This window comes from Saimiri boliviensis, chromosome 2 (assembly GCF_048565385.1).
Source record: "Saimiri boliviensis isolate mSaiBol1 chromosome 2, mSaiBol1.pri, whole genome shotgun sequence".
Taxonomy (NCBI): domain Eukaryota; kingdom Metazoa; phylum Chordata; class Mammalia; order Primates; family Cebidae; genus Saimiri; species Saimiri boliviensis.
Genome location: NC_133450.1, coordinates 46,844,794 through 46,866,916, shown reverse-complemented (window position 1 = coordinate 46,866,916; position 22,123 = coordinate 46,844,794). Strand labels below are relative to the sequence as shown.

General features: G+C 52.1%; 3 protein-coding genes across 3 annotated transcripts in view; 2 read left to right on the top strand and 1 right to left on the bottom strand.

The window, feature by feature from the left end:
* Nucleotides 1-22,123, top strand: part of LOC101027939 (myosin-6) — a 251,421-nt gene that overhangs the window by 32,759 nt on the left and 196,539 nt on the right. The gene's annotated exons all lie outside the window — the stretch shown is intronic.
* On the bottom strand, nucleotides 322-3,688 carry IL25 (interleukin 25). Its single transcript, XM_003924306.2, has 2 exons — nucleotides 3,378-3,688; nucleotides 322-1,091 (listed from the first exon to the last, which is right to left on the bottom strand). Exons 1-2 carry the CDS (start codon nucleotides 3,686-3,688, stop codon nucleotides 836-838), a joined length of 567 nt encoding a protein of 188 aa, XP_003924355.2. The 3' UTR covers nucleotides 322-835.
* EFS (embryonal Fyn-associated substrate) lies at nucleotides 10,689-21,659 on the top strand. The gene is made up of 6 exons (XM_003924309.4): nucleotides 10,689-12,119; nucleotides 16,212-16,490; nucleotides 16,763-16,903; nucleotides 17,005-17,724; nucleotides 18,081-18,173; nucleotides 19,530-21,659. The coding sequence occupies exons 1-6, from the start codon at nucleotides 12,102-12,104 to the stop codon at nucleotides 19,962-19,964; spliced, it is 1,686 nt and encodes a 561-aa protein (XP_003924358.2). The 5' UTR covers nucleotides 10,689-12,101; the 3' UTR covers nucleotides 19,965-21,659.

Sequence of the window (22,123 nt, the reverse complement as noted above, 5' to 3'; positions counted from 1 at the left end):
AAGCTGCAGCAGCCAGGACTGGAGGACAAAGGCGGATTGTTGGGGGACAAGGGGGCGCTGTGTGCCTGCTGCAATGCCTCAATGAGCCTCTGTTTCTCCAGCATGCTGGGAGCACGGCCTAGCCCCCACCCTGGTGTTCGGGGTGAGCCAGGGAGACAGAGACCGGAGAGGGCGGAAGGGTGCAGCAGAAATTCTGGAGAGCAGAGAGAGCTGGCAGGGTGGGCAGAGGTGAAGGCCAATGGTGGGAAGCAGAAGTGACAGGCTGGGAGACCGTGAAGTGTTCAGGAACCATGGATGTCAAAGACAGATTAGGCTATTTTAAAATATAGATATTTATTTGGATAAATCTCTACATTCAATAACAGCTTCCTCCTCAGAATCATCCATGTCGAAAGACTAGTAAGTATACCAGAATGCACCCAAAATAGATGCTCACTGAGTGATGAGTAAACAAACCAGCAAATAAAATGAGGGGCTCTCCTCCGGCAAGGGGAAAATATCCAGAAAGTGCCTGTGCTGGGCCAGGGTAGCAGGAGACGGGAAGAGAGGAAGAGACAGAAGTGGTGACCTCCAGAAATGGGCAGAACTTTGAAAATCTTTCCTAAGAGAAAATGCCAGGACACCAGCTTCCAGCAGCCCTAAGCAGCAGCTGCTCTTTTCAAAATGTGCAAAAGTGCAGGTTTCCCCCAAAGCCCCTCATCCTGTCCCGGAATCCTTCTGCTCCAGATGGCCCTTTGCAGGGGCCAAGCATCTGTGTGTCCTGGCCCTTCGTGGCAAGTGGTTGTACACCTGGCTCCAGTTTTCCCAAAAAGGGACCAGCCTCCAACCAGTCCAGCTAGGCCATCACACGGGGCCGCACACACACACAAGCCAAGGAAACACGGTACAGCCTGCGCTCCAGGCAATAGCCCTTGTGGGTGCCGTGCTCGCCACGGCACGGCCGCCGGTAGAAGACAGTCTGGTTGTGGTAGAGCAGCTCTGAGTTGCCCTGGGGGTCCATGTGGGAGCCTGTCTGTAGGCTGACGCAGTGTGGGCACAGGCAGCGGGCGTGGTACAGGTCCTGGGGGAGCCGGTTCAAGTCTCTGTCCAACCTGTGGGGGTGGCACTTGTCAGGCCCTGAAGAGATGGGCCAGAAACAGAGAGGATGGGGTGGCGTGGGAGTAACAGAGGAAGAAAATAGTGCATCTGGGGCCTTGGCCTCTTGTCTCAGATCTGCACCCACTTGCTGTGTAACTTTGAACAAGTCACCTCCCTCCTCTCTTGATTAATTTTTCCCCTGTAAATGAGGTTAGCAGGTGACAGAGTGCTTTCCAACCGGTCCTGGGACCCTGAGGGAGGAAGAGGAAGATGAGCAGGCTCCTGCCTTAGCCTCCATCAACCAGCACTGCTTCTCTCTGGGCTGTAGCATGAGTTCTCTTAATTGTAGTGATTACATTTTAGGTCATCTTTCTTTCTGTGTGTGTGTGTGTTTTTTTTTTTGTTTTTTTTTTTTTTAAGATGGAGTCTCACAGTCACCCAGGCTGGAATGCAGTGGCTCAATCTTGGTTCAACTGCAACCTCTGCCTCCTGGGTTCTCCTGATGCCTGCCACTGTGCCAGCTAATTTTTATATTTTTAGTAGAGATGGGGTTTCACCATGTTGGCCATGGTTGGCCAGGCTGGTCTTGAACTCCTGACCTTAGGTGACCCGCCCACCTCAACCTCCCAAAATGCTGGGATTACAGGCATGAGCCACCGCACCTGTCCTTTAGGCGTTCTTTCTATTATTAAAATAGCATGATTGCAAAAGTAAAAACCACTCTGACGTCCAAGTATAAAAGAGTATAAAGAGTGAAAGCTAATAGTCTCTCCCTACCAGTCCCACTCCCTAGAGCCCAGAGGAAGCTATGCTCAACTGTTCCCTTCATATTTTTCCAGACACTGTGGAAGCTTATATTATAAGCACACATAAGAGTGCATGGGAAGACTTCTTATTCTGAAAGGATTTCATGGAAAAGAGAAAGAAAAGAAAAGAAAAGAAGGAACGAAAGAAAGAGAAAGAAAGAAGAAAAACACTGAAAAGTAAATGGCCCACAGGTCTGGGACTCTGTTAGTCTGGCAGGAGACAGTCTCCAGCTTGTAGGACCGTTCCCCACACAGACCAGCCTGGCCAGCGGGTTCAGCTAGCACAGCACATCCCAAAGTGGTTTCCCTAATAAATCCCCTGCAAGAAAAAGGTTGGGTGCTTAAATGAATTTGGGAAACACTAGTTTAATGGTTTATTTTCTATAGACTTCTTGCAGACTTTAATGTACAGATGACAGTATGAATCTCCAAGGGGTAGGAGACAGAGCAGTCTTTCCCAAGTTTACTTGTCATTACTTTTTTCTGAAAAGCAGCTCATAGGATGAGTGCTATACAGAACACACTTTGGGGAAAGCCACCTGAGTGGTCCTCAGGGATTCACAGACTCCCAGCAAGGGGTCTGGAAGACAGTTGAGTTAACCCTCTGGCACCCAGCCTTCCCTAAGAAGCTCCCGTGCCATCCAATTTGGCCCAGGGACCCAGCCAGCTTCTGAGACCGCTCCAAAGCATCATGACCTGTAGTATCCACCCTAGATCCCTCCCCACCACTGAACTTCTCCATCCATCCCCAAACCGAATGCTAAGACAGAACTAGATGGAAGAAGTGAAGTCTGATATCTGGAATCCCTGACTCTAGTTTTTAATATTTTCCTTCATTGTCCATATTTCAGCACTTCCTAGTATTTTTCACATCATGACACACATAGAGAACTATAATATTTATGTGGCACACTGAGCGAAAGAATACAGTAACCATGGTCATGATTAAAGATAACCAGTCCAGAGCTCCAGCCAGTCAGCTGTCCCCGAGAATTGAGGGTTTCACTGCCTTAGTATACTTACAACTAACCCATTCATGGCCTGTGCAGTATCAATTGGATTGGGGTGCTTCATGCCTGTATCATGCCATTATTCCAATATTTTACTCAGAAAAACATGGGCCATTGTAGGGATTTTTTAAAAAGAAAAGGAGAACCCTGGTGGTTTAGTGGTTAAAATAAATATATAAAAAAGAAAAAAGAAAACCAACATAAATACAGACTTTTATATACATTATTTCATTTGATCTGCACATTAGCCTATGGGACAATATATCATGTTACAGGTGTCAAAAAAAAAAAAAAACCCTGAGTCTTAAAAACTTGAATAATTGACTCAAGGTCATCCAGTGAGAGTCAGAGCTAGGACTCACTACAGACCTCTCTGAGATCAAAATGGGAAAGTAAGCTGGAACTTCCCTCGTCCCTCACGTGTACCCTAACCAGCACACACAGGAAAACATATTCAGGTATTCGGGAGGGGCAGTAGACTCACTCATATCTCCAGGGGGAGATGGCCCTGCTGTTGAGGGGTCCATCTTCGCTGGCTCTGCAGGATTCTGGGTGGTGGGGGAGGCTAGCAGGCTCCGAGGGAGGCACAGGCACAGTGTTCCACTTCAGCCACTCCTCGTGGAGGTCCTGCCCTTTGCTGGAGCAGCAGCTGGGCCAGAGGCTGCAGTCCTTCTGCAGCCGCAGACTGGAGATGTGGGTTCCCATGACCATTGCCAAGAATGTAACCACCTGTAGGAAAAGGCTAATGAGAGAACTGTTCTCACCTAATCTGGGTTGCCCCCTCACCTGTGCCATCCCCTGGAATCCCAGTTTCTCGCTCCAGCTGGCCCCCAGCCCCAGACCTGGCAGCCTGGCCTCCCTCCACCCTCAGCAGCATCTCTGCTCCTCTCCCTCTCAGCACAGCCCTCCGGTAGCCCTCTGCACTGGCCTGGTACATGCTGGGTACTGCTCACTCAGTCACAGGTGGAGCACTGGCTGACAGGCCTCGTGGAAGCAGGCTAACTAGAGCAGGTTAGGAGTCATGGTTTTATTTTCAGCAAACCTGTTTTGTTTATTCAAATTTATTTCCACTATCTTTTTAGGGAGTGACCTGAGATTATAAAACAAAACAAAACCAAAAAACCCTGAAAGTATTTCCACAGGCTGCTTAAAATGCAATACTCATGGAAGTTGTGATGACCATCATTATATGCCTGGTAGCTGACTGGGTAAACTTTGCTCTTTGAACTTTTCTGGGCATGGGGTCAAAGCAGTAGCGGTCTGCTATTTTGTTGTGAATTGGCACTATGGGAATTTCCCTGTGACCTCCCTTCAAGAGGCCTCGTTTCGCTGATCCCTGCTGTCCCCATCCAGGATCTGGTGTTACCATTCCCCTCTTCTCAGATGTCCTCCTGATACCCACCTTTGTGAATATTTCCCTTCCCTTAGCTATCCTTTGACTCCCATCCCCTTTGTTCTCTGGCCTCTTCTGCATTTTCGATGACCCCAAACTTCTACGACCCCCAACATCTATGACTTCTCCCCCATTGTCCATGACTCACTTCGTAACTCCCCCTTACCCTCACTAGTCACTGTACCTCATCAGGGACACAAGCTTATCCTCACAGGGCTACAGGGAAGGCCCTGACTTCCTGAGTTTGTTGGCTGGATGGGCAAGGTCTGATGGAAGAAGCTGTGGGTGAGTGTTCCCATTGCACAACTGAGAAAGTGAAGCCAGGAAGAGGAGGGAAACTGAAACAGCCTCACCTAAGCACCAAGGAGGTCTCAGTTCCAGAGACCATCCTGTCCTCATTCACAGAGTCTTCAGGACCAAGCCCACGACAGGGTCAGCTACTGCTCTTGGGCCATGAAGTGAGCCCACTCAGCCTCAACAGGCCCAGAAACATGGGCCACTATCAGCCAGGAGGGAGTATGTGTGCCCTAGAAAGGCTCAGAGTTGGGCTTGACCCCAAAGACACAACAGGTCAGCTGGGTCCAGCCTGCTTGGGAGGCACTGTGTGAGAGTGGGCAGCACGTCCTTCCCTGCAGGTCCTTCTCTTCATGCTTGCCTATTAGCCCCCCTCACTCCCCACATGCACCCAACATACCCATACACAGACATTGCCCCTAGAATGATGCGGCTTGATTTGCATGTGCTTTCCCTTAGAAAATACTCCTCTAGTAACGAAGGACTCAGGAAATAAACAAAGGGAACCAGGAATAATTTAAACTGCAGAGTGAGGGGGAACCTTTCCAGTGCTTTAGGGCCAAGCAGCTCCAAAAGAGAGGAGTGATGAGGTCAGAGGGCAATCTGGAAAACTGGGAGAAGCTGTCTGCTCTGGTGAGTCTTGGGACACCTGGAACTGTGGGATGGGGGCACTTAGAAGAAACAGGTGGTGTCTGGGAGAGCAGGAGCACTCAGGAAGAGTTACAAAGCCAGTATCATGGCCACACTCCCACTGCCCCGCCCTCTGCCCACTGTGCTCCCAGACGTCCTCTCCCTTCCATATCCTGCTGGCCTCAGCTCCTGTGCACACTCACATGTGCCAGGCATGGTGCTAAGCCCTGGACATGCATCATCTCATTTTATCCTTACAACGAAACCATGACATGGAAACTATTATACCCATGTAACAGATGAGGAAACTGAGGCCCAAGGAAATTTAATAACTTGCTCAAGCTCACAAAGAAAGAGGCTGAGCTGGTTTCTCATTCCAGCTCTGACCAATTCCACATCTAACCTCCTGGCACGGAAGTGCCACTCCGTGCCTATCCCCAGCTGGCTGTGAATGGAAGGGGAGCCCCACAGCTAATGCTTTCCTACTCACCTGGGCTTGGGTTGGGACAAGTTCCAACTGAACCTGCTGAAAGCCACAGGACATTTCTGCCCCTTAGGCATCCAGCCTGCTGGCTGGGATTCACTGCACTAGCTCCCTTTCCTAACCTTTGGTCTAGGCACGCATGGCCTCAGTGTGGCTTCTGGTGCTCCTGGGAAAACCTCAGTCCCAGAACAGGCTCTTAGGAGGCAGTGCCATTTCATAAGAGCTGGATTCTTATGGGTCTCACTCTCACCAGTCAGAACCTCAGGGCAAAGAAGGTAGTAAAACTGGAGTTGGCTCAGATCTCCTATCTTGACCCCTGCCCAGGAAAGGGTGTTCAGAGGAGCCAGAAGTGATCCCAGCTACCTGCTTCATTTGCTGACACTGCAGGGAGGACCCAGCCTAGGTCACCAGGAATGTTGCCCTTCAGAAGAGTCCTTTAGGATATCTCTGTAGGGCAGAAGGAGAACCTTTCCAGGAAGGGTTGGCTTTTCCCACCCCTGTGATGACCAGGACTGACCTGAGAATCTGTGCTCTGAGCCACATGCCTGCACCCCACCCCACTTGCTCACCCCCTGCCCTTATCTCAGTAGCAGCTTTGTGGGACTCCTTAGGGTGACTTCCTGCCATGAGAAACATTTTCCAGAGGGGTTTCCCCCTGAGGTGACTAGTTTTGGAATCCCTGAGTCACTTCAGCTTCCAGGGAACCCTTGTGGGTGTGGGGATATGGGGGTGGCAATAGGGAGAATGCTGGAGGCAGAAAGAAAGGGAAGTCTGCATGGCACGTGACACCAAGGTCCCCTCCCAGCATGTTTTCACCTGCTTAGACCTGACCTGGCAGCTGAAGAGAGTTTCCTGGGATTCCTGTTCCTGCGGCCCTGAGGAAAGAGAGAAGCACCTGCCTGGAAAGGACAGGGAAGACATGGTGGAATATACTTTCCAATCTTGGCTTGGAAAGGCTCATGGGGCTTGTAGGAAGTGAGAATATGGCTTCCCTGCCACTTCTTAAGAAGATATGCAAGTCCCACCCGCTGCCTTGAAGTCTTGGCCCTGCCAATGACTAGCTCTGGACCTTAGGCCCTCTCTCTGCTCCTCCCTCTTCATTGGTAGAAGTGGGTGGATTTGGGTGGGTGACGGTTGCGGGGAACATTAACCTGCATGGCCACAAAGGTGCCAACCAGCTTAGCTGTTCCAGACCTCAGCTCCTGAAATAGTGCTAAATCCACAGGACTCAGCAGGGTCTATTGAAGCTCACTGGCACTCACTGTACATGAAGCTAGGGCACTGAACACCAAAATGTTGAAATACTTACGTACCTACTGGTAAGTAGATTCTTCTCTCAGCCTTGGGACACCACCCTACCATACCTGCCTATGATCCAGCAACTAAAGAGTGAACACCTGGCACAGATGGAGGCCCCCAGAACAGTGCTCCCACTTTCTGATCGCAGGGGATAATGGTTGAGCTACAAAAATGCCTAGGCCCAGGAGCAGCTTTCAAGGAGAACCCATTTCTAGACCCATGGGAGACATGGAGAATCATAGTTAGCAAAACAAAGAGCCCAACAACCCCATGCCTTTAGCCCAGGGAGGCCCCTTGGCTTATTTGGCTTTGTCCTATAGTCATGGCTTCCTTTGTTCATTCATCCACTTACCAAATATTTATTGCACACCTACTATATTCCAAGTACTATTCTTTTTTTTTTCTTTTTTTGAGATGGAGTTTCGCTCTTGTTACCCAGGCTGGAGTGCAATGGCGCGATCTCGGCTCACCGCAACCTCCGCCTCCTGGGTTCAAGCAAAATTCTCCTGCCTCAGCCTCCTGAGTAGCTGGGATTACAGGCACGAGCCACCATGCCCGGCTAATTTTTTGTATCTTTAGTAGAGACGGGGTTTCACCATGTTGACCAGGATGGTCTCGATCTCTCGACCTTGTGATCCACCCGCCTCGGCCTCCCAAAGTGCTGGGATTATTACAGGCTTGAGCCACCGTGCCCGGCATTCCAAGTACTATTCTAACTGCTAGAAATGCAAAGGAAGACAAGCCAGACAAGGTCCCTGCTTCATGAAACTTACGTTTTAGGAGGAGACAGATGATAAACAAGGAAACAAGATAATTTCTGATAATAATAGTAAGTGCTATGAAGAAAATGAAACAGCATTATGAGGTAGGGAGTTACTGGGGGTAGGGGAAAGGAAGGAGGGGCAACTTTAACTTGGAAAGCCAGGAAAGGCCTTTCTGAGTATACAGGATTTGACCTGATGATGGACAGGGTCTGGGGGAAGTGGTTTAGGCAGAGGGGGCAGGACGTGCAAAGTCCTAGAGGTGGAAAAGAGCATGGCATATTTGAGAAACAGAAAGGACAGTGTAGATGATGAACAAAAGATAAGGGAGAGAGTGAGATGAGGTGAGGTGAAAGAGGTAGGCGGGGAGCAGATCACGTAGGGTCTTCCAGGCTACCATGGAGTATTTGAATGTTATTCCAGGGTCAGTGGGAAGGTATTGACTGGATTCAAGCATGAGCTACATTATATGTTTCTTGAGGGCAGACACCATGTCCTTGACATTCTAGTGCCCCCACAGGGCCATCACCCAATAACAATAATAGTTGCCTTTGCTCAAAATTTGCACATCATGGGCCAGACACTCTTCTTGGCATTCTCTTAATTCTCACAACAAATAAATGCTAAAAGTTCCATTAATACTCCCACTTTACAGACAAGGAACCAGAGGGTCCAGGAGGTCACAGAACTTGCCAAGGTAACTAGCCAATGTTGGAACCAGGATTAGGACCCAGGTAATCTGGGCACTATGGGTCCAAAGAGAGAAGGACTGAAGAATTGATGTGCATCCAAGAAGTTCTGGTGAACAACCAAGAAGTTCCTTCTGCTATCCAAGTAGAGGTCAGGTGAGGAAGAAACCAGCTCATTGGACTTGCAGTGAAGGGGAAAGAATGGGAGAAAGACTGGGACCCAGGAAGCCAGATGGAGGGGTTTCTTCCTTTCTTCTCCCTGAATATGGCAAAGGCAAACCTTGAAGACCGGCTGTCTGAGGCTGCCACCCACCCAGGGTCTCAGCTACCTTCCAAACCTGGATCTTCTTCAACCTCTCCTGAAGCCTAGAGCTCTCCATGAACAAGTCAGAATCGCCTTGAACCTGTTTGGAAAGGAGAGGGCAGAAATAATGGCATAAGGACAGGAGCTCCTCCTGCCCTCAACAACAAACACTTTCAGCTTTCAGGAAAGCACAAGTCAGAGGGGGAGCCAGGGTAAAGAGGAAAAGCCACAGAAGAGCACTGTGCCTGGCAATCTACATAAGCTTACTCCTCACCAAAGTCACTGTTACAGAGGAGGAACCGAGACTCACATGCCCTGTAACTGGACCAAGGTCACATTGCTAGTTAAGCAGGATTCACTCGTGACTCTGACTGGCTCCATTCCACACCTGGGTGTTTCAGAAGCTGTCTTATTTCCCACTCATTTGCCCTCTGTTGTCCTTCTTCTACCCTTCCCTCAGCAGGGAAGCTGCCTGCCCATCTCCCACCACCTTGCCTGGTCCTAGCAGCTTCCTTCCTGCTTAGCCTTTTCTGGCCTCCATCTATTTTCCCTCAACCCAGTCAAAGCATTCATTTTTGAAGACAGGGTTTCCTGCCCACCTCCACCTTGGACCCCAATTTTCCTGGCAGTCCCTTGGGCAGAGATCACACCAAGTCACTCCCTAGCAGCTGATATCTGCGTGCCTGGTTGGAAAGTCTTCCCTAGTGGCCACCTCCAAACTGAAGCTGGGAAGCAGGAGCTCTCCCTAGAAATTTAAAAGTTCATCTACCATCCTAGTGGAAGTTGGAATCTATTCAGGATTCTGTTCCATCACCATGAGCCAGCCTAGAGTCAACACAGTTCATTCCCATCCCCATGTTTATTCCAGAATCTCTCCCTGTTCCACCCCATAGGCTCCACCCAACTCTTCCCACAGAGGGTTCTTCACTGGTGACCAGGCAATAGAGTGGGGAAGGAGCTGGGGCAGGTGTCCTGGCCACACTGTCCTAGGAAATGCCTAGATGTGTGGGCCTATGGAATACTGAGGCAGGGGTACCTGACCAGAGCCTCAAGTTCACAGGGCCTTGTATTACATTTCTGATCGTATCTCCAAATAAGCTAATGCACAGAGTCATTCTCTATTGTATGTGTTTGAAGCATTAATTTGCTCAATGTAAACATCCAAAATATACCACATCTTTCAGTCCTGTTTGGCATCTTGCTTTTTAAATACCAGGAACCTCAAAAATGGAGGAAGGCAGGCTTTCACTCAAGCCTGACAGGCCCTGATGTGTGTGTTCCCAAAGGTAAGGTCCAGGGAAGCAGCACACACTAAGGAGTTATCCCAGGGCAGAGGAGGTGTAGAGGCTGGGAGCAACGTCCTTTCAATGGAATCTCCTCGGGGGTTAGATCTCAGCTCCTCTGGAAGAGTTCTACCAACTTTTGTGCCGGCGGTCCCCAGTCCTCTCCTCCTAGCAGCAAGAGTGAACCAGGCTGTGTAGGCCGGCAGGCCCAGACTGGCAGAGGAGTGTAAGAGGCCACACGACCTGCCTGCCTGCAGCTCTGGAGCCAGACGCCCAGCTTCTTGTTCTGTCACCAGGGCGAGAATCCATGTCCAGCGTTAGACTCCCTGCCTGTGCCCGGCAAGAACGGCCCAGCGAACCCTGCTGCCCTGCAGTGGAGGCACTGAGAAGCCGAGAGGCTCTGCTAAAGGCCCCGCAGAGCGGAAGGCGAGCGCTCCCTCCCATGGGAAAGACAGATGTGGGGCTAATGAAAAGGAGGCCATGTGGCTCGGGGCTGCGGGGGAGACGCGGGGGCGTGGCAGGGAGAGGAAAGCTCCCGAAGGGAGGCGACCGGACCAGACCACCGCGATCGAGGCCAGCCGCGGAGTCTGGAGGAGGGAGGCGCGGGGGACTGGGGCCTGGGGCGAAGGCGCGGAGGAGGGGGGGGGTGAGGGGATGGGAACAGGCAGTTGGACCCGAGGGTCCTGAGCTGAAACTCAACACCCGCCTTTGGAAGGATCGTCCCCCTTTCTCCTCCGCCCCTTCCCTTCTCCTCCCCTTTCCCCTCCCTCCTTTCTCTTAATCCCCCGGACGGAGCCCCGCGACAGAGAGAAGAGGGGAGAGGGCCTGAGGGGAGGAGAAAGGAACTGCACTGAGACGGGCCCGGAGCCCAGGAAGGGGAGGGAAGGGCAGCCGCGAGCCAGGGGTGAGCCCGGGGGCCACGCGCGACCCCCCGGAGCCTTCGCAGCCCTCTCAGTGTCCCCACGCCCAGCCCAGGCGAGTCCACAGGACCCGGGCCTCTGCTCCTCCTTCGCCTTTTTGCTCCTTTTGCTTTGTGGCCTTTTTTTCCCTTCCCAGAGACACCTAGGAGCTGCCCCCAAGCTATGGGGCGCGCCACGGGGCCCTGCCCAAGCTGCGTGTGAGCGGGACCGGCGGGGCCAGCGCCGGGTACCAGGGGCCGAGGGTGGGAGCCGGAGCGCGTGGCGCTGAACCCTGGAGCCGAGGGCTGGAAAGGGGCTGGGGCCCTCCACCCTCCGGGCACGGGACACGCGTCGTCGGGAAGGCAGTCCGGCCTATTCCAGGGGTGCCTGCGTGCTGGTTGTTGCAGCCCGGGGCGAGGCGCCGTGGGGGTGACCTCAGACCCCTGGGAGCGCTGAGTGAGTGCGCGCGTGAGAACCGCCGCGCCACGGGGGGTGCAAGTGTCTGGGCAGTAGCTGCCACTCCGGTGACCCAGCCCCACGGCCACGCTCTCGAGGGCCTTTGGTGCCAAGCAACTTGAGACAAACATCTCAGTTCTCGCACTCCCTCCCTCCCAACCGGACCGCCGCAGACCCCAGCCCTGGGAGCATCGCTCTGCACCGGGGCGGGAGGGTGGAGAGGGTTGGCCCCCTAAACTCGCTCGTCCAGCCGAACCGCCCAGGCGGCTTCTCCCAGCCCTCGAGGCTCTCCTGAGCAGCTTGGAGAGGCGTCGAGCACAGCCCAGCGCCCGCCTGCGCCTGCTCGCCTGTCCCGGCCCCAGAAAGGAACTTTCGGCTCCCGCAGGCCCAAGGCGGGCAGCTCCAAGGCCCTGGCCGAGACGGTGACGCCCGGGAGGCCACGGGGACAGCACGGAGCGCGCGCCCTTGGATGCCGTCCCGCAGCGACGCCCCGGCCCGCCCTGCTCCTCCTCCTGCCTGGATAGCCTGCCTCTCCTTTGGGAAGTTTTGTGGGTTTTCTTTCTCCTCCTCCAACTTTGGCGGAGGCCGCGACTCAGGCGCCACAGCTGGGGGTGGCCTCCTGGCCTAGAGGCCGCGGACCATGGTGCGGGACAGCCACCGCTGAAGTCAGCAAAACCGAGCCTGGCCTGAGGCAGGCTGCGCGGGAGGCCAAAGCCATGGCCATTGCCACGTCGGTAAGTCCACCAGGGAGCGGAGGCTGCCGGGGAGAGACCTCCACGGCCTGCCCTGCGCTCCTGTCACTTTATTTCTGTCCTCTCTTTGTCTCTCTCCTTGATCCCTTTCTTCTCCAGGAGGCTGTGTCCCTCTCCTCTCACTTTTCTTTCCCTTCGCCCTCTCACTCGTCATGCTCTGCTCCTCCAGGCTCTGGCTCGCCCCTCCTCCCCGCCTCCTCCCCATTCTCCTTTTTCTTCCTAGAGGCTGCGCCTGAATGGAGGGGAGGGGGCAAGTGTATCCCCAGTCCTGCCTGCTCCCTTTTGGGCGGGAACAGATGGCCACTGGTGGTTGGCGGGGGCTTGTGATTGGGAGGCAAATGAAAGGTTTGGAGGGAGTTGAAAGGACCTAATGGCTCACGGAAAACAAGAGGCTGAAGGACCCAAGGAGGCCCATCTCTAGGGATAAGGAAAAGAGGGAAATAGAGCAGAGGGAGATCAGGCAAGGAGAAAGAGAAGACAAGAGGGAGGAGGGGAGATGATGTCAGCCAGCCTCAGGCCACTTTCCAGGGATCAGGACAAAGGGAGGAGACAGCTGGCATGATGGGACAGTGGGAGGCGGCCTCCCAGACAGTTCAGAGGCCCTCTGAAACCCGCATTAGGCTGGCCTTTCCCTCACTAGTCAGCTGGGCCGCTGCCGCCCCGGGGTATAGAGCAGGAGTGGCCACACCCATCATCAATCAGTCCAACAACTCGGTCCTGCAATGGCAGGGCCCAGAGCTTGACCCCATTGGACAGAACTCAAACCTAACACCGAGAGGAGCGCTCAGCAGCCCCTCCTCTGCTTTCTGTTCTGCAGTCTAGGCAGTCTGAATTCAGGCAGCTTTGTTCCAACACCCTCTTCCAGGTCCTGCCTAAGATTGCCAGGGAAGCGAGGCTGTCCCCTGCTTTCTGGTCCCTTCTCAGTGGGGACTCTGGGAGAGATAATTGTGAGACTGAAAAGAGAAGCACAGAGCCACCCAATGTCCTCCCATACCCTTTGAGGACAAGTTCAATTTTGGTTCTTTCTCAGACCAAACTCCCTTTAATTTTTTTTTTTTTTTTTTTTTTTTTTTTTTTTTTTTTTGGAGACAAGGTCTCACCCTGTCACCCAGGCTGGAGTGCAGTGGCATAATCATGGCTCACTGCAGCCTCGACCTCCTGGACTCAGGTGATCTGCCTGCCTCAGCCTCCTGAGTAGCTGGGACTACAAGCACACACCACCACATCGACTAACATTTTGTATTTTTTGTAGAGGCGGGGTTTTGCCATGTTGCCCCTGCTGGTCTCAAACTCCTGGGCTTAGGCAATCCGCCCTCCTCAGCCTCCCAAGGTGCTGAGATTACAGGCATGAGCCACTGCACCTGGCCCCAAACTCCTTTTGGTTCCTCAATCTGTAATGATGGCCAGGAAACCCTAGCTCAGGGTGGGGAAGGAGGCCCTCTGGAGACAGAGTACCTCTGGGAGTACTCTGGCATAGAGATCCATGGTTCAGGATCCAGCTGGTCAGCTTTGTAGTCCCAAAAAGGTGGATTTTTCTTTTTGGGGTCAAGGGCACCTATGCTAATCAAACTCACAGGTTTCTAATAACAGCTATTATTTATTAAGCATTTACTGCACCTGGCCCTGTGCTAAGCATTGTCACAGTTTCTTTATGCAGTTCTCACAACCACCTTGTGAAGATAGTGCCATTATTATCTGAAAATGGATACGTAGATAGGGCATTCTACAAAGGAGGAAATTGAGACTCAGAAAAGTTAAACGCTCTGTCCCTTTCTTCCCTAGGCTAGAAAGGGACAGAGCGCTGAGCAGTGGGTGGCAACAGTAATCCCAGGTACTTAAGAGGCTGAACCAAAGCATTTGAGGTTATAGTGAGTTATGATTGTGCCACTGCACTCCAGCCTGGGCCATGGAGCAAGAGCTGGTCTCTAAATTAATAAATATTTAAATAAAAATTTTAAAAGAAAGAGACACAGCCAAGACTCAACCCCAGGTCTGCCTCTGGAACTGTGCTTTTAATCCCCCTGGCTAGATCCAAAAAAACGATTTATAATTTACTACTAAAAAGAAAAGTGCAGCGCTAACCAGGAATTTGTGTCATCTGGTTGGCATGTTTTCTTTGTGTGAGACAATATCCTTTAGAAACCAAAATTTAATCAGAAAATGGTTTGATGAGTTGGGAATCAGGCAAGAAGCAGCCATTTGTTGTTAAAATCACCCAGCCATGAAGGGCTGGACAACCTCACCACCAGAGGGAAACATCAGCCAAGAGGAACATGCACTCCTGCTGACTGAGCAGGGCATCCTTCTCCCAGGGTCTGGTGGCAGCCTGCCTGAGATCTTTAACTTGAGACTTTTTTACTGAATTAGTCCATTTGGCTACCTGGCTAGTAGTGCCTAACTAGCTGCTCTCCAACACTACATGTAAGTCACTACTGCCTGGGATCCTACCAGCAGTCATCATTATTTAACAATCAAAACTGAAGCTGAGGGGGCCGGGCACGGTGGCTCAAGCCTGTAATCCCAGCACTTTGGGAGGCCGAGGCGGGTGGATCACGAGGTCAAGAGATCGAGACCATCCTGGTCAACATGGTGAAACCCCATTTCTACTAAAAATACAAAAAATTAGCTGGGCATTGTGGCGCATGCCTGTAATCTCAGCTACTCAGGAGGCTGAGGCAGGAGAATTGCCTGAACCCAGGAGGCAGAGGTTGCGGTGAGCCAAGATCGTGCCATTGCACTCCAGCCTGGGTAACAAGAGCGAAACTCTGTCTCAAAAAAAAAACCAAAAACTGAAGCTGAACATACTTGTATTTAAGTGGTTTAAGCTTAACTCTACCAAAGGACATCATGGAGCAAGAGCACTGCGAAGGGTTATAGCAAAGGGAAATTGGATACAAGAAGACCTTCTATTCATTTGACTCACTTTTGAGTTAGGGAGCCTCAGAGCCGCTGTTACTACTCTTTCTTTTAAGTAGATTCCTACATTTGTAATTGTGGAGAAGCAGTAGAGCAGTGAGTGAGAGCACGGGCTCTGGAATCAAGCAGCTTAAGGTTCAGATTATGCCCCACCAGCTGTGCCAGTGATACAGCATCGGGCAAAGTACTAACCTAGCTCTTCCACTTTTCTTTCCAAAATGGGGTAATGATGGTTCCTCCCTTGTAAGGTTGTTGTGAGAATTAAGTAAGATTAGTTGATTAATGCAAAGATTTGCACTGTGTCTGGACACATCATTTGCACTTGGTACCTGTGACTTATTACCTGAACATGAATCCCTTGATGAAAAAAAGCTTATAAGCCCCCACCAGACAGGACGGGAAACAGGATGATACATGTTTGCTTTGGTTGGCCTGCCAACCCCTTTCATACGCACACACACACTCACAAGAATATACACAAGAATATACATGGTAACCTCAGCCTTTTCTGGTAGAATCTTATTTCCTCAGACTGAGAGCAAAACGACTGCTTCGTTTCTGTTTTCTTTCTTGTTATGCCTAGGCGCACTGTCTGGACTAGGCCTTTCCCGGTCTCAGAATGAGAGATCTCTGCGGCTGCTTAATCTCTTTTGCTAGTGAGGGATAATGACTCTGGAACAGAGAGAAGGTAAAGGAGATTCTGTGAGGGACTGTAGCAGGGCTTCTTCATGAGTTTTGGAAGAAATTCATTCAACATGTGTATTGACCAATTCCAGGTCAGGCCTTATTACAAGGACTAGAAATATAGCAGGTCCTGTGTTCATAGGTTTACAATATGAGGGAAGAAATCGATACCCAAAAAAAAGCAAATTATGGGGATGGAAACAATAGGTGGAGATAGACAGAGAATAGGGTGGGGAGAAGAGTAAAGAATCAGCCTCTCTGAGGAGAGCTGGTCTAGTTCAAGGAACGGAAAGGAAGAGGGAGAATGCAGCTGCTGAAGCTGGAGAGAAGCTAAGGCCCAGGCAGGAAGGGCTGTATCGAGAGTTCAGGTTTTTAGCTTGAGGGAAATGCAGAGCTCCAAAGGGTTTGGAGCAGGAGTGACATACCTGAAAGGGGTCTGAAGACCCTTCTCCCCACTCCCACCTCCCCCACCAGGCCCAGCTGGCCCGGGCACTATATGACAACACCGCTGAGTCCCCCCAGGAGCTGTCCTTCCGCCGAGGGGATGTCCTACGGGTCCTGCAGAGGGAGGGCGCTGGTGGACTGGACGGCTGGTGCCTCTGCTCCCTACACGGCCAGCAGGGCATTGTGCCCGCCAACAGGGTGAAGCTCCTGCCTGCTGGCCCAGCACCGAAGCCCAGCCTCTCTTCTGCGCCCCCAGCCCAGCCTGGCTCACCATATCCAACCCCAGATCACAGCAATGAGGACCAGGAGGTAAGAGTGGGAGCCTCCCCAACCCGAAGCCGAAGAGCCCCATTCCTCCCCCACTGCCCCCAGCCAGGGCCTGCAGCAGGTGGGCAGGGAGAACCCTGAGGCCACAGCTCTTCAATGCTCTGCACTGGACAAAACTTGTCTACCAAACTTTCCGAGCTGTGGCCCTCTCGGTATAGGGGGAGTTGGAAGGTCTCTAAGCTCCTTGAACTCAGACATTATCTGATCACTGCTCCTTCCGTTCCTCCTGATCCCCCATCTGTTTGATCCCTCAGGTATATGTGGTGCCACCCCCAGCTCGGCCCTGTCCAGCCTCAGGACTTCCAGCTGGACCTTGCCCACCCTCTCCTGACCCCATCTACAAGATCCCCAGAGCCAGTGGGACCCAGCTGGCTGCCCTCAGAGATGTCTTGGAGGTGAGGGTTAGAGGTCCTTGTGTACATTGGGTGGGAGACAGATGGCCCCAAGGGAGGGTTCATTGCTGAGCCGACAGGTGACTGACCACTCCTCCCCACAGGTCTACGATGTGCCCCCCACCGCCCTCCGGGGGCCTTCCAGTGGCCCCTATGACTGCCCTGCCTCCTATTCCCACCCTCTGACCCGGGTTGCCCTGCAGCCCCCTGGAGAGGATGATGCTCCCTATGATGTGCCTCTGACCCCAAAGCCACCTACAGAGCTGGAACCAGATCTGGAGTGGGAAGGAGGCCGAGAGCCAGGGCCCCCCATCTACACTGCTCCCTCCAACCTGAAACGAGCATCAGCTTTACTCAATCTGTATGAAGCACCCGAGGAACTGCTGGCAGACAGGGAGGGCAGGGGCACTGATGAGGGGATCTACGATGTGCCCCTGCTGGGGCCAGAGGCTCCCCCTTCTCCAGAGCCCCCTGGAGCTTCGGCCTCCCTTCACCTGGACGCCCTGGCCCAGCTTCTGCCCCGAAGTCCCCCACCTCCACACAGGCCCCGGCTCCCCTCAGCTGAGAGCCTGTCCCGCCGCCCTCTGCCTGCCCTGCCTGTCCCTGAGGCTCCCAGCCCCTCCCCGGCACCCTCTCCTGCCCCAGGACGGAAGGGCAGCATCCAGGACCGGCCTCTGCCCCCACCTCCACCCCGCCTGCCTGGCTTTGGGGGCACCAAGGTTGAGTGGGATCCAGAGGGCAGGGAGGTACAGGACGACCCAGCTCACCACAATGAGTATGAGGGCATTCCGATGGCTGAGGAGTATGACTACGTCCACCTGAAGGTGAGTGCCCCTCGACAGCCCCACCAGGAGGACCCTTGGGAGACCAAGGGAAGGAATGTGGAGGCCTAGGGCACAGAGGCAGAGCCTCCCTGCCTCCCTTCTGTCCCCCTTCCCTCTCCCCTGGCCCTCCACCCTGCAACCTCAGTACTTGGCCACAACATTTGTACCAGTGCCACACCATTTTCCCCTAGACCCAGCCTGGGGCCACCAGAGCTCTCTAGAGTCAAGGGACTACAACCTCTGATAACAGAAGTGTCCTTGGGAAGGAAGGGGGGCTAGGAAGGGGCAGAAAGGCTGCAGAGGCCACCCCATCCTGCTCCCTCACCCCAGCACTGAGACTCAATCCCCTCCTGCAGGGCATGGACAAAGCTCAGGGACCCAGGGCCCTGGATCAGGCCTGCACAGAGGATCCTGAACTGCCCGAGAGTCGGACGCCAGCAGCACCACAGGTAACCCTGGTGGGAATGGTGCTAGGGAAGGGGGCCGGGGAGGGAGGAACAGGGACTTGGGAGAAGAGCTGAGCCATCGAACATAGAAGGAAAGAGGTTAGGATGGAGTGACAGTTCACAGGAAGCAGGGAGGGACAGAGTGGAGGTGAGTTAGAATCCTACAGGAAGGAACTGGAACTTGGAAGAGGATGTCAGGAATTCAGAAAGAGGGGAAAGAATGTGTTGGAGAGGAGTCAGAAAAGCAGCCAGGAGAGCAGAAAGTTTCTGAGCTGTGGGGTCAGAGCTGGGCCTGGGGACTTCTGAGCTTCCTTCCAACTGTGAATTCCTGGGCTCCTAAGAGACCTAGCTCCTAATCCCGGCTCCACTATTGAGAAGCCAGGGGCTTTGAAGCCGCTAGTTAATCTCTCCAGGCCTCAGAAAGTGAGGTGGTTTCCTCAACCCTGTGTAGAATGGTCGCAACACAATAGCTACCATTTATCAGGTATTTACCAAGTACCAGATCCCGTGCTAGGCACATTGCATGCGTTAGTATTAACCACAGTCACAATGAATACACATCTGAGGCCGGGCATGGTGGCTCACGCCTGTAATCCCAGTATTTTGGGAGACCAAGGTGGGCGGATCACTTGAGGTCAGGACTTCAAGACCAGCCTGGACAACATGGTGAAACCCCATCTTTAAAAAAAAAAAATACACATCTGGTGCTCATGGAGTGCAATGCACACCTCCGTGCCAAGCCCTTCCTCTGTATCATCTCAATCGATCTTCACTGCAGCCTCATGAGGTACATACCAGTACTGCACTATCTAGTACAGTAGCCACTAGCTACATATGGCCAGTGAGCACTCAAGAAGATATGGCTAGTTCAAATTGAAATATGCTGCGAATATAAAATGCACCCTGGATTTTGCAGACTTAATATGGGAAAAATATCAGTAATTTTCATATTGATTATATGTTGAAAATATAACATTTTTATATTTGTAGTTAGATAAAAAGATACCAGGATTTTTTTTTTCTACCGCTTTTAACGTGGCTACTGACACATCTAAAATTTCACATGTAGCTCACATAATGTTTACACTGGACAGTATAGTCCTAGACTCCCTGTTTTAGAGTTAAGGAAACCAAGTTCAAAGACTTGTCGGAAATCAAGTTTGAGGTTATTTAAATCCAGATCTATCTGATATCAAGCGTGGGCACTTCACTGCCACTCTAGAATCTAAACTTTCTGATGGGCAGAGATAAGAATTAAAAGGATTGCCCTTCGGAAGAAAGGGAGGAAGCAGAAAAGAAGTGAGGGAGGAAATGGCGCTAATGAGAATGTTCCCTCTGACCACTCCTCTTGCCCCTTAGGAGTCCCTGTCCCCAGGGGAGCCGCTGGTTCTGTCCACCGGAGACCTACAGCTCCTGCAGTTCTACGCCGGGCAATGCCAGAGCCACTACTCAGCCCTGCAGGTGGCTGTGGCAGCCCTGATGTCCAATATCCAGGCTAATCAGCCCCCAAGCCTCTTCGTGCCCCACAGCAAGAGGGTGGTGGTGGCTGCTCACCGCCTGGTGTTTGTTGGGGACACCCTGGGCCGGCTGGCAGCCTCTGCCCCTCTCCGAGCACAGGTCAGGGCTGCAGGTACAGTGCTGGGCCAGGCATTGCGGGCCACTGTGCTGGCTGTCAAGGGAGCTGCCCTGGGCTACCCATCCAGCCCTGCAATCCAAGAGATGGTGCAGTGTGTAACAGAACTGGCAGGGCAGGCCCTGCAATTCACCAACCTGCTCACCAGCCTGGCTCCCTGAAGGTCCTTTGGCACAGCTCTGCCCCTCCTCTGCCTGCCAAAGCCCCCCTCCAGCCTTAGGTGGCTGGAGGACTTTGTTAAGGGACCAGGAGAGGTGGAGGTATCTTTCCCCTCTCCTTCCTTTTCTGTCATCTCAGCCTCTCACAGAGGTGTCTTCTCCCCCAACCCACAGCTTTTTGTATGAGCCATTTTGTATAAATTATTTATATTTAATATTATTCCCTGTTTTGTCAGGAGCAGGTACTAGGCGCTGGGGCAGGGAGGAACTGGACCCTTCTCTCCTCAGCCTAGGGTGGAGGCCACTGCACTGCCACCCACCTCTGGAAGACTGGCCATGAAGAGTCAGGTGACAAAAACCTGGGGCCATACAGAGACTCTCTCTTTTTCTGTTTCTTGGCACTAGAAGATCAGTGCTGCACTATTAGCTGAGAGGGCAAGATATAAACTGCCCAGAGATTGAAGGTCTCAGAGAGACCAGAGGGCTTCTCCCCACAGAAGGCAGGAGAGAGCCGGGACCCAGACATGGGTGTGCACCTCAATAAACCCCTGCTGTCTGCCTCCCTGATTCTGCCTCTTGGGAGCATGGTGAGCAACGCTGGTGCTCAGCAGCCATACCTATTGGACACACACTGAACAGGATGCCTTTTGGGGTTTGGGGGAGATTTTGCTCCTTTCTTCGACAACTATTCACTGGACAAGTTCTTTGCTCTCATGATGGGCCAGGCACAGTTCTGCAAGTATATTGTGAATGTATCATTCCAGTGGGATACACAAATAAGTCAGTTAACATATATAAATAAAAACAGAAACCTGCCACAGATTTGACATTTGCTGGTGTTGGAAATCAGCACTGTGATATGAAGAAACTAAGTAGATGAGAGGGGAGGCCAGTGAAGGAGACTTTAGACAGGATGGTTGAAAGGTGAGATCTGAACTGAAACCCGAAGGAGGAGAGTCTGAGGACTAGTGTCATCAGAAGGCAGACCCCGATGACTGACCTGAGAGCCTTTCTTCAAGACTTCATTGTCAAATGATGTCATTAGAGAGGTGTCAATGTGGAGAGAAGCTGGCCATACAAGGACCTTGAAATGTGCCATCCTGAAGAGGCCCCCCCAACTAAAGGCCCAGCCTCAGCTTTGCACCACAGGATAACTCTGGCCAACTAGAGAATGCTGCTGGCCAGTCTGGGCACCCTCTTCCTTAGGTGACCCCAAGAGGGTCTAGGCTCTTTCACTCGGCTTCCCAGGTAGATATTGCAGGATGACCTACTCATCATCATTTTGGACAAATCATTTTCTGGAGGATCTGCGTGGCGCGGTGGCTCACACCTATAATCCCAGCACTTTGGGAGGCTGAGGGTAGAGCACTGCTTGAACTCAGGAGTATGAGACCAGCCTTGGCAACACAGCGAGACCCTGTCTTAACAAAACATCAAAAAATTAGCCAAGTGTGGTGGCATGTGCACATAGTCCCAGCTACTCGGGAGGCTGAGGTAGGAGGATCACTTGTGCTCCAGCCTGGGCAAGAGAGTGAGACTGTCTCAAAAAGAGAATTTCCCATATATGGAAAATTTCTGAACAGAGGAGATAAGTTAAAGGTGTGGTTCAGTGAAGAGAAGGGGGAATGATTTTCTGGCTGACTACGATAGAAAACTTTCCAGCCCTTGCCTAGGATTAGAGAATGAAGCACCTATCAGGTAACAAATCTCTTAGAGAAGTGTGTCTCTACCTTTAATGTATTATACCTATACCTGGGAATCTGGTTAAAATACAGATTAGGATTCAAGGGTCTGGGATTCTGCAATCTATACCTGAGGATCTGGATAAAATACAGATTAGGATTCAAGGGTCTGGGATTCTGCATTTCTAATGAGCTCCCAGGTATGCTGCTAGCCTATGAACCACACTTTGAGTAGCAATTCTAGAGGTTAGGGAAGGCTTCTCTGTAGCAAAGAAGCTTGAGCTGAGAGCTGAAGGATGAGGGAAATGTAACTAAGAAGCTTTTTAGGTGCAGGAACCAGCTTGTTCAAAGGCCTTGTGGCACTGGGAAAACTAGAGGAAGGTCTGTGGCTGGAGTGCAGAGAGTTTGGGGAACGAAGTGAGAAGGAACCACAGAGCACATGTGACCAGGCATGCAGAACCACGTATGAGGTATCTAGAG